The following is an 11,983-nucleotide window of genomic DNA, read 5'->3' on the forward strand; positions in this document are numbered from 1 at the left end:
TGGAAGCAAAGTTACGTTATATAGTTACTTTGTATTTCTACTCCCCTTTCGGTAGTAACTGTAGCTAGTAAGTGCCACGGTATTAAAGTTTACCAATTTGGCAGTTACTACCTGCAGTTACTACATATGTAATGAATGTTATGGCAAACGCTTACTGCCTCAAAGTTAGTAAATACCACTACTTTTTTTTTTAAGAGTGCATGATAAGGCGCATATACGCGGGTTCTAAGCCGGGCGAGCTGGTTTGCTTGCTAGGTTACGAGCAGTGTATGGCGACTGTATAAGCGAAAGAACGAAACGCGGTCATCTTCAGCTCGCATGTGTCCTGCGCGCGCAACATGTCCCGTCGTCAGCGTCGCCCTCCATGTTGAGAAGCTTTAACTGAGCACGATCCTCTGATTTACCTGGGCTCATGCTGGGGGCTTACTATAGTTCTGTAAGCCGTCCTATGACGGCGTAGTACATAGGGCAAACGCTAGGGAGCCGCAGGTAGTAACTGCAGGTACTGCAGGTAGTAACTGCAAACTTTACTACCGTGGCACATAATACTTGCAGTTACTACCGATTCTTTTCGCGTTTCTTCATGGGCTCCGACGCTGCTCGCACGTACACGCCACATGTCGAGGGGCTGATCTCAGTGAGGACGGTATTCGTACCAGTAAGTAAATGGGAGAGAAATAGATCGCGAAAAAAAAAAAAACGCAGGGTCCATTTAGAGCATATACAGTAACTCTAGGTCCCTTGTGCGTTAACCTAAGACGACTCGAAGGCGAACGCCATCTTCTTTTTCTTCTCAGTCAATGTATTAGGGAGCCTATATGAACGGCCGGTCATGTAGGCTCCCTAGGTGTATTTTTCTTGCCCGGCCACCCTCCGTAAGCTTTGTGTACCCAGCGTGGTTTCGCACTGCCTCCAGGATCGGAGGCACCTCACCTGGTTTTGCACTGCCTCCGTGATCAGCCCATCTTTGACCAAGCTACGATGTCATGTGATGACGGTGTAGGCATATGCCGCAGGAGCGAAGGAATGAGACGGCTGAACCACAATCGATGCCAGCAGGGAACACCAGCCGTGGCTTCACATGACACTGCGATACGCCGTCTTTATTTTCTTCTCTTGAGGTCGCGCACTCTCCGCTTTTGTTCGCCGCCCAAAGGAGGGTACCACAACGACATTATGTGGCGTTACGTCGCATGACGTCACGCCAGAATTTGTGACGTCATATGGTGACGTCATTACGCGATGATTATTTTTTGCACCACTCAACGCCGCCGACGATGCGGGACGCCGACACCGCCGGTCAAATTTCGTGTTTAGTGAGGCAAATAAGGCTTTCACCTTAAAATTTGTATTCCCTGTTCCCGTTCATATCGTGAGTCCTGAACGGTTTGCAGAGGAAAGCAATTTTCCACTTTGAAGGTTTGCAATAGCAATTTTGCTCGGTTGCGAAGGAGCGCGCTCGCGATTTACTTAGTTTAAATGCATAATCGCCATTGTCTGCTATGTTACATTAACATTTTCCTTTATTTTTTTCTTAAACTTCAGTGCCTGCCCACGCTGTGGTACATCGCCTGTGATTACCAGCTTTTCCTGGCAACCGTCCTGCTTGTGTTCCTTTTAGCCAAGTGAGTTCAGGACTGCTTGTTTTCAATTTTTTTACCCATGATTATAGAATCAGTTTTTTTTTTTATTTGTGCTTCACGTTCCGTTTTTGTGCAGTATCTTTTGAACAACCTTATGGCAAAGAAGTTTTCTAATTGTTTTAGATTTTTGTTTCATTTGCAAAACATAGTACCTGTTTTTTATGTGATTTTTTCCTAGAAGGGCGGAAACAATTTCGAGAATGAGGCAACGCAATAAATAAACAGGAATTTAGTGCAATCTAAAGTATTGTAGGCGCAGCCTATGGCGACAAAAACTGCACTTTACTGTATCGCTTACGTGGTAATAAGATAAAATAGTTTACACGACAGTACTTGATAGTCAAGAAAACTATGAGCTCGTTATGGCACACTGAATACGATAATTCTCGTACCGATATCACACTTGCGAGTTTGAAAGTACTGGTAGCACCAGTGAAAAAAAAGTATTACTATATCATTAGCACAGCAGTGAATGTTTCAAATCACAATAGATAGTGTCAAAAGAAAAAAAAATGTTTGACTCCCACTCGTACTGCAGAAAATAGAAGCACTAAGAATCATATCATGCTACCAATGGTGCAGATTATTTTCAAGTAAACTATTCGCCTAAATATTTATAGCTGTAGTAAAGTTGATTCTTTTTCCATTTCTGTATCGCTAGTGAAAAAATGAAATATTTAAGGCTGTCTGTATGAAACCAATATTCGTTTAGCACCAGTGAGCGTGAATAACATGTTGTTCTTGCGTATGAATATGAAATGTGTACATTGAGGGATCTGTATTTAAGTTACTGTGAAATAATTGGTAAAGCATTTCATGGTATGTCGCTAACAAGTGATTTGGCGTAGTATGCTTTATAGATTTTATTGGTCAATTATTATGTCGGTCTATGAACCGGCTTCACTGCTGTTAGTTCTGTGCCACGTTGTCCTCGTTAGTGTAGGGAAACCGAGCGCTATTCGCGTAGTTCGAGACAGATCTAATTAATTCGCAGGACTTTTGCTTGCTAAGGTGCCTTCCGTGTCCTTGAGAAAAAGCAATTGTCTAAATACATAGCGCGTGTGGGAATTCCGCCTGAAGTCATGGAACACGTATAAACAAAGCTACTTACATTTTCTTACTGCGATGAGAAGTGCGTCATTTGGAGCATATGGAAATTCAGACTTTTTGTTTAATAAACGCATGAATAAGGACAGCAATTTTTCTAGAAGGTTGGCTCACCAGGCTTTATGTCATTCGAAGATTACTTGTAAGGTGTTAAGTATTACGTCGTCTGGGGCACAGTGGTTGGGATGTTTTTTTATTATTATTATTATTTCAAGGTCACCTAGACAATACGATGGGCCTTAGCAACAAGGGTCCTTAAGAGGAAGCTTTACCTTGGGGCCTAACGTCAATGCCTACTAGATGAATATATGTAAAACGCAGAAATTTGTTGTATTTGAGAGACGATGCTGGACTTTCGTGACTGTAGGAAGCAATATTGTGATTTGTATCCTAGAATATTTCTTTACAAAGATACTGAACATCGGTGTGTTAAAAAAAACAGAAGCATGAAGTTGTCAAATCCGTAACTCCGCGCCAAGAACAGATATTACGGCTTGTAAACTGCATCTGTTAGAGCACCTTAATCCGTAACTCCGCGCCAAGAACAGATATTACGGCTTGTAAACTGCATCTGTTAGAGCACCTTAAACGCACGAATTTATTATGTACTTTTACAGCTTGATCGAAATGTTTACAATGCGTTTGAAGGCTGTGTTATAGCATCATTCCCAAATTGGGGTATTCTTCAGAGCGGTAGGTATGTAACAGTTTTGTCCACTTGAGGTGTATATTTGGCGTCGTTTACATAATTTTGGTCTTTCTTTTTTTTATCGTTGACTTAGAGTTGTAAATTCGACACTTCTTTGTTGTTGTTTTTTTTTCGATGAAAACAATTCCTGTGTTCTCATGTGATTATTATTTTGTAGACCATTAGCTAAAACTTTCTCCTAATGATGCTGTATGGCACACATTAAGAAAAACTGTTGTGTCATGAAACTACAAGTTTATAATGGCTCTCTAGTGTCCGAGTCGCCTTGGGACGTTGAACCATCTAAACCAATCATCTCTAGTGTTACATTTTTGTATATCTGTTTGATATCGAGCTCTCTGGAACGCCCAGTTAAAATCTAAGAGCGGTCAAAATTGTTTCTGGGTTAACTGCAGCCGTATTTCATTGCGAGCAAGCAGCCATGTTGCAGTGCAGCTCATTCGCCCCTTCACGAGTAACTGCAGCACGTGGCGATTGCTCAAAGAGTTAACCCAATAGCATAACTTATCATGCGCGCAGTGAAACAAAAATGCAGGGGAGAATAAAAGCTTGCTGGTTTCGCTTTTTTTATTATTATCATTCTGCAAAACAGCTTCGTTTTCTCGCTCGCCCCAATCGCAGGAAACCAACGGCGGGCGCAGTCTGTCTGACGGCCGTCGCACTGGGTGCCTGCGTCGCTGTGGGTGTCCAGCACTACGTCAACGCTTTCGAGCCCCTGCCTTATACTTACATCAGTGATTTGGAGTGAGTTCCTCGGCATACTTGTTCGGACGTGCGTAACGTACCGGCCTAAGTTCTTTTCCCGCACCGTTGTCCGTTGCCTTCAGCTCCGCGAGAACAACCTCCCTTGTGTGGACACACAATGCACTCTTTGTCAAAAGTTTCGAAGCCACTACTCGAGTGAAAAGATCTGTAGTCAAGCCCTTCTGTGGTGCTCCTGTGGTAGTGAGGATCTGTGATCTCTCCGTCTCTCCAAAAAGTTCCGGGCCTTTTGGAACGGATGTTTCGCAGGTAGACCTGCACAAACTGGACATGTTCAGTCGCAAGAACTTCCGCTGCTGGAAACTTCTTTTTTTATTGGAAGGGGCCCAGTCTAGGTCCAACAGGCTGCAGGCGCAAAGTGGATGATCAAGACAAAGAATGATTGGCACGTGAGGTGACCGTTGTGACGCTTAAATAAACTTAATGAAACGTTATATAAATCGCAACTTGTACCGGCGTCACACGATGCACTGCTGATCGCGATTGAGTCCGATCGGGATGGAATCTCTCACCAACGACTGGCCCCTTTCTGTAGCTTGCGTAAAGGAGCCAATAACGATGAAGTAGTTCAATCCGGATCAGGCGCGATCGCGACCAAAAGTGACCATGTGGCACCGATATTAAGCTACTGCGTTTTGGAATGAATGGGTGTACGATTTGGTACGTTGATTGAGCAATACGTGTACCTGCCAAATTGTTTGTGGACATACTGACAGTTTACTACAGATCAATTAATGTTACCTAGTATTTATCGATTAAAAACTGCCTGTTCGTGATACCTCATCGTGCTCTCGCTAACGGCAAATAGCAAAGGTAACCAAATGCTCCTGGTTATCCGACTAAGAAAAGTCTCTTAAGCCGCCTGTTGATGTGCTGCTTCTTCCATATTAACGAACCCGCTTAATCTTCCGCAGCTTATTTTTCAAAGGACACGGGGCAATGTACCTGTGGCCGACGGGCCACCTGACATCTTTTGTGGTTGGAGTCCTCGCGGCGTTTTGCTTTCACAAGTACAGCCACGTCAGGTTTGGAAAGGTACGTACGGGCGTTCTTGAACGATAATTCTTGCGAAATCTTATTTTCGCATGGTGAGCGACGTATTAAGCGTTGCTTTAGTTGAACACCTCACATGGGTTGTATCAGTATCTGCGTGACCACAGCAAGCGAGGCAAATGCAAATTGTGTGGTTGCAAATTGTGTGGTTGCGAAATGTGTGGTTTGCAAACCAGTTTCTTGATACTATACGTGACTATATAGACAGGCGATTAGCTAAGATCGACAAACTAAAACTGTTTTACGGATGTCAAGATGTGTCTATATGCCAGAGTGTGATAGCCAGACACTTCCTAGACAGCTACAGTAGGGCGATATGTGATAAACATTTCAGATGTCGCCTGGTGAGGCGCAGAACGAGAGCGAGCAGTATACAGCTCGTATGCTAACGACACCCCGTGGTGACCTGTGAATATCGTGCGAATGGAAATGGTTGAGTTTTCGTTTTTCTTGTTATCATTTTCTTTTGTGCCCCATCTATAGATGGACAGTGAAATATACACCCGGATTTCGCTGGAGCTGTAGCACATCTCCGAATTTCCGAGAAATATGTGGCACAGCCTCGTGGATAGCTTCAACTTCTTGTATTAAATAAAAATTTAACAGAGAATCTGTAGGAATTTAGTACAAGACTACGCACTCGTTCGAATAAAAAATTACGTTTTCCCTAACTACAAAGGCAGATGGCAATTAAGGTTCACAGGGCGATCAGTTGAGATTCTGAAAGCACTTGCTATTGCTAGTCCAATACGCCTATGAGTAGCGTAAGGCGCAATAAGTAATGAAGACTTTTCTTAAGTCGCAGTTTGCCGCCTCAAAGGCGAATAATAGATAGTGATAACGAAGTATTGGACACCTTCAAAGCGGTTCGTAGCTTCGTAGGTTCTACCGCGTCTTCAAAGCTTAGATTAATCGGCCTTCAACGGTATATGCGTGCGGTCTATACGACAGCGCGCATGCAAAATGGATTGATTGACATTATCCGCCTTAATTATTGCGTTGTCCTCAAACAACCTTCAGCACAGAACGTGCGGGAAGATGGCACTCGTCAAGCCGGCATGGTTCTCGACCTGCCCTCACAGTTATAACTCTCTTAGCAAACAAATTTTATACGATACTGCACGGCATTGGTGCCTGCTGTGCCCGTATAGCTGCTTTCGCAATCGCAAAAATAAAGACAAGCAAAGGACGGGCAAAGGTTTGGTCGTTTCAAGCTTATTTCGCTTACTATCGAAAAACTAAATGTGCGTCACGAACTGATGCGAGGTACGTATAACGTTATAAACGCCATAGACACGGTTACAGTGAGGGCTCTGCATATTCCTCTCTACGCAATGGAATTGTAAAAATTGACTTTGGAATGGCTTTAGAATCGGCTTTGGAATTCGAATGCTGTGAGCATAGCGAGGCGAGGACTTGTTCTCTGAGTTCAAGAAAACGTAAGATTTTTTATTGGCTGAAATTTACTGATACATTTTTTTTCTTTTGTTCCTGTATAGAAAAAAAAAACATGCATGATTCGAAGTCAGCGCTTGCTCGCTTACCTACAGGTGACATACGCCGTGTGCTGGACACTTAGCGTGTTGGCTGCTCTGACAGTGCTGTACTCGGTGTTCGACTGGAACAACCGGGGCTCATACGTGTTGGCCTGGGTGTCCACGTACGCCGGCCTCCACCGGCTTGCCTGGGGGCTGTCTGTCTGCTGGGTCGTGTTCGTTTGCGCCACTGGACAGGCCGGTGCGTTTTATATCTACTCGCAATCTCTACACAGCTTCTTTCGTGCTTAATAACACCAATGATAATAATTCATGTAAGTTCATCTCTAAGGAAACAGCGCGAAAAAAAGAACGTTTTACCTTTGTTCCGGTGCCCTGTTGCGATGCCTTTGTACAGTTTATAAAAAAGAGTTGTACAGCTATGACATGTACAGAATAAAGGCTCATTCACACCTACGACTAGCATCGGTTGCGCGACCATTTGCGACTGGCGACCAGGAAGCTACTCAAGGCGACTGATGTTCACACATACGATTGAGACCGACACAAGTGGCCACAGCGAACTCGCGTCTGCTCGCACTGCCGTTGCTTCGCACAATAAACTGACGTCCTGTTCCTGTGCATCTGATTGGTTCAGAGGTTTGCGACGGCAGTCGCGAGACTGAAAAATTGAACAGCGAGTGACAGAGCTACAACAGTCGCATTTCAACCAAAGTGGTCATTGACCACTCACTTCGCGACTAACTTGGTCTTAGGTGTGAACGAGCCTTAAGGAAGCGGTAAAGCAAGTAATAAGTAATGCGGTAATATAGTCATCATGCAGTATATATGCTCATACGTTTGAGGTTGTATGCATTGAAACTGCAAAAGCGCGCAACCTGCGCCTCACAGTTTGAATGCTTCACATCAAGACATGTATATAATATCGCGTATCCACAAATACTATATATGTTCACAGACCGGCGTTGTCATCTAATTCAGCAATGATCACTTTCAACGAAATTTTTAATGAGTTTTTTTTTCCCGAAGACGTCGATAATTGCGGCGTATGCAAAGTTGTCACGTGTTCTCAGCATAAGCGCGGCTCTCATGTGAATTCGCTTGAACTTGATGCAAATTAACTCGCCGTCATTTCTCCCTACAGCGCTTGTGAACCGCCTCCTTTCGCTGGATCTGTTCGTCCCCCTCAGTCGGCTCACGTATTGTGGATATCTCGTCCAAATGCTAGTAATCTCCACGAGGCTGGTCACGCTCAGGCATTCGGTGTACTACACGCACTGGCTCATGGTTAGTATGCCCTATTTTCGATTTGTAGCTGCTGCTATTTTTGTTGTCGTGCGGTTTTCTTGGCTTTTCCCATCGCGTTCGCACAGTACACGAATAATCGCAAGTTTCGTCGTGGCATCGTGCTGTGACTTGTTATTTCGTACGGCGTCATTTGCGCTTGCAATCGCGTACAATCTATCGCACAGAGGATAGCAAACACCAGGACGGCTTGAATGGCCTCAATCAACCTAGAGAAAGAAAATACGTACGGCAGCTTCGCACTAGGGGTGCCAAGCCTGAAGAAAGTGCGGAGCTGGGCAGCCTTATTCGTTTCCCTTCGGTTTTCCCTTTCTTTCCTCCTCTCTTTCTTTCTTTTTCTCTTCATTTCTGTCTTTTTTTCTCTCTTTATTTATTTCTTCTCGCTTGCTTCCTCTTTTCTTTTGTTTTTAAACGTGGTTTTGCCTGCGTTACGCCAAGCGACGACAGCATACGACAGCCCGGTCCCCTAAAGTGCTCCGCACTTATCAACATCAAGGCGCTCAACAAGAACAAGAGGAAGAAGACTTCTCCTTGGCGCGAGCGCACGCTCAATTTGCTGCAGATGGCTATGCTATTCGTGGTTTTGCCTGTGTTATGCCAAGCTGCGACAACATACGATGACAGCATACGACAGCCTGGGTGCTCCGCACTTAAAAATGACGGCGAACTATGTGCTATTCCATGCGAAGCGTTCAATGCACTAGAAGACCATTCAATCGATTAAAGTTAAGTAAAATAACTATGATGAAATTAAAATTTGTTTCGCAAGGCTCCGACGCACAAAAAAAAAGTAATTTATTATAAAAACTGCACAAAAATGGAGGATTTTAGGATGATTAAGAACCTTATTGATCTGGTGCAAAAAAAAAGAAAAAAAAGACTGGCTTTGCTAATAAATATTTGCAATAAAAGTAATAATAAAGAAGAACAAGAGGTAAGTGAAGCGAAAAACAAGAACAGCAGTGGATACTGCCTTCTCGGTACGACTCTATCTTGTTAACTTCTTCATAACGCGATTCCTCCATAGTTGAAGCCACATGTAATTGCACAAGTGATCCATAGGACAGCCCACACCACCCGCAACGGTAACTCAGTAGTTATGGCGTTGTTCTGTACTGAATTTGAGTTAGCGTGTTCGATCTCGACCGCAGTGGTCGCGATTTCGATAGAGGCGTAGCACAAAACCGTTCGATCTTACTAAATCAATCTGGCGTGCTTCATAATCCCGTGATTTGAGCTACTAAAAGACTCAGAATGGTACTATATGCGCGCCATCAATGCCCAAAACTGCATTTTCTTACAAGTATAACTGGAACAATGCCCTTTTACCGCAAAGCTTGATTATGTATATCTCAAAAATTGCGACGCCCTCTAATTTTTATTCGAAGTGGTAATGCCTTGCAAACTGACCGGCCACACACTTACTAATTTAGTGAGTTGTAATGTGTACCGCAAAAATGTTAATTTAAAAAGTTTATTAGTTAATTCAGTATAATTAGATAATATTCAGCGTGATCTCAACATTTACGGATGTCCGCTGCATGCGAATATTTCTTTGTGAAGAAAATTCCTTTTTTTCTCTCGGAAACCCCCAAATTTGAGAATTTTAGGATGTGTATATGCGCCGCTAAAGGTTCGCACGTTTTAATAGCGCAGCTGTTCAAGCCGGTCGTAAACACTTTCGTGTGTTCAAAAAACTATCATCATGAACGGGTATGTGCCACAGAAATTGGGCAAATCCCACTACTCACCGCTGATCCACTAAAAATGAAGAAAGCAACAGAGGGGCGGAAAACACGAATTAAAATTTCTAGGCAGATGTAACCAGCAATTGAGAAAAGCTTTAATAAACCGTCGGGATTAACCCAGCGATAAACACCGTGGCCGCACGTTTCAGCCTCGCTGAAGCATCTGTACGGAGTGCTTCAGCGGTTACGTACCAACGAGAGAATACTAGGGAACGGGAAAGGCAACGGCGGCTGCGAGAAGACCCCGAAGCGATAGGAGCCCTACGCAAACGACGACATGCACGTAGGTCCATGGGAAGTGCGAACGCTCGGTTTCAGCACGCCTTTCTGTCTCTGGAGTTTGGACATCCTAGAAACAACCTATAGCATCAAACAAACAAGCAACCTAGAAACAATCTAGCATCACATCTAGCTAAAGCCCAGCAACAACGTAGAAGCAACCAGTTTAGACTTCAGAATCGTTCATCTTTGGTGTTGCGCGACTTAGTGGAAGCTTCACCTTTTTTTTTTTTTTTAGGGGCGAAGCACCTTAGGGTCGAGGCTTGTCCGTCGTGCGTTGTTGTCCGTGCTCACGGCATAGCACCGTGTAAAATCGAAACATTAGGTTTAACAATAGACTAATATCAATCATAATTGTAGAACACCTACATATAAAACACCTACAAGCAAAACCCTTTATACTAGTCAACGACTTCAACGTACACATTATGGATCTTATTACCTAGCTTTGTCGTCGACTCCCACTGTCGGCTGTCACGGTATATAGAAAACCGTTGCTATAGTTGAAACATGCATGTGTGTATGTGAAAAAAAAAAGGTTTACAATGGACAATTATCAATCATAATTGTGACAGAACAATATAAAACACCTACAAGCACAAACCCTTTATAACTAGTCGGCGACTTCAACGTAGACATTATGAACCTTAGGATCTAGCTTTGTCGTCGACTCTTTATGTCACTTTATGTCGCTCAAATTACATTGTATGGGGCAACGCTCGGGTAACGTACGGTTACTCACACATGTATACGATACCCAGAGCTTCGCCCACTCGTCATGATTCACTTCGTGGAGATGCGTGGATTTTTTTTTTCCCTGCTTTTCTGCGCAGGTGCGGGACTACTTGGGCCACCTGGTGCTCGTCTACATGTTCGCGTACATGATGTACCTGCTGTGCGAGTGCCCCACAGTCAAGCTTAGCAAGATGGCCCTCACCGCTCTCACGGATGCATTCAGCAGAAGCACACGGAAGGATACCAAGAGCTCGGTCTCGCAAAACCGCCTTTAGCACACTCGCCCGTAGGCCACCCCTTGCTCCAGTATTCGCAACTTTCGCGCAACAAGGCGCCGCCGAGCGGTGCGCGCTGGTAGCTCTGTCTACAGCAAATGATGCTGCTTGTTTTGTGGTGTTTGTGGTTCTTTCGCAACCTTGTGAGCTGTCTCGATTTTAGCGGGACATTTCGAGTTTCTGAAGTTGAACACAAAGCACGAAAAAGCAACTGATTTCGCTGCGTACCTCAATGGTTAAACCGGTTAAACTTCTCAAGCAAATAACGAAAACCCATAAAGCTATACAGCAACCATGTTGTGTCCGAGTACTTCTGTGGTTACAGCATGCATCTCACTTCGTATTTCTCGCGCTTCGTTTCTCCGCTCGATACGGTCGTTGTGCAGTAGAACTGGTTAGAAATGTACAGTCCGTCTCTGGAATACAATGAAAGGTCCGGTTTCAAAACGCCCATCGCATTATTCCACGTCTGAAGTACCTGGAAGTATACCTATGTGACCTGCACATCACTGCTGTTTCTCCTTGTCTTTGTTCGGTTTTCTTTGCTGACCGCTCTGCTTTTGTCGTCCCTGACCCTTATGTTATTTCGTGTATTTCCCAAACACCAAAAATGTCGAATAAGTTGTACGATATTTCTTAAAATTGACCATTGCGTCTTGTCGCTGGTTTCATTCGCTGCTTGTCGATTACTGGTGTCAGTCTTCCGCTGCATTTTATACATCAAGGAAGCTTAATGAAATCATATTGCCGGCAATATATCGGACATGCCTCAAGTGGTTCTTGTTCTTCGGTCGCTAAGGGCAACACAATTTCTTTGGCTACTTACTCCCCCTCTTGCTTTGAAGTGAACTGGACACGCCACGCGGCAGAA

At 44.0% G+C, this 11,983-nt stretch overlaps 1 protein-coding gene across 1 annotated transcript in view; it reads left to right on the plus strand.

Annotated features, from left to right (window-relative positions):
- Positions 1 to 11,466, plus strand: part of LOC119381075 (nose resistant to fluoxetine protein 6) — a 51,711-nt gene extending 40,245 nt beyond the window's left edge. Inside the window, exons 10-15 of the mRNA XM_037649066.2 lie at positions 1,546 to 1,625; positions 4,081 to 4,203; positions 5,136 to 5,256; positions 6,825 to 7,011; positions 7,915 to 8,057; positions 10,936 to 11,466. Coding sequence (XP_037504994.1) covers positions 1,546 to 1,625; positions 4,081 to 4,203; positions 5,136 to 5,256; positions 6,825 to 7,011; positions 7,915 to 8,057; positions 10,936 to 11,112 — 831 coding nt within the window. The 3' untranslated portion in view covers positions 11,113 to 11,466. The remainder of the gene's footprint in view (positions 1 to 1,545; positions 1,626 to 4,080; positions 4,204 to 5,135; positions 5,257 to 6,824; positions 7,012 to 7,914; positions 8,058 to 10,935) is intronic.
- Positions 11,467 to 11,983: the final 517 nt, after the last annotated feature.

Source organism: Rhipicephalus sanguineus, chromosome 1 (assembly GCF_013339695.2).
Source record: "Rhipicephalus sanguineus isolate Rsan-2018 chromosome 1, BIME_Rsan_1.4, whole genome shotgun sequence".
In the NCBI taxonomy this organism is placed as follows: domain Eukaryota; kingdom Metazoa; phylum Arthropoda; class Arachnida; order Ixodida; family Ixodidae; genus Rhipicephalus; species Rhipicephalus sanguineus.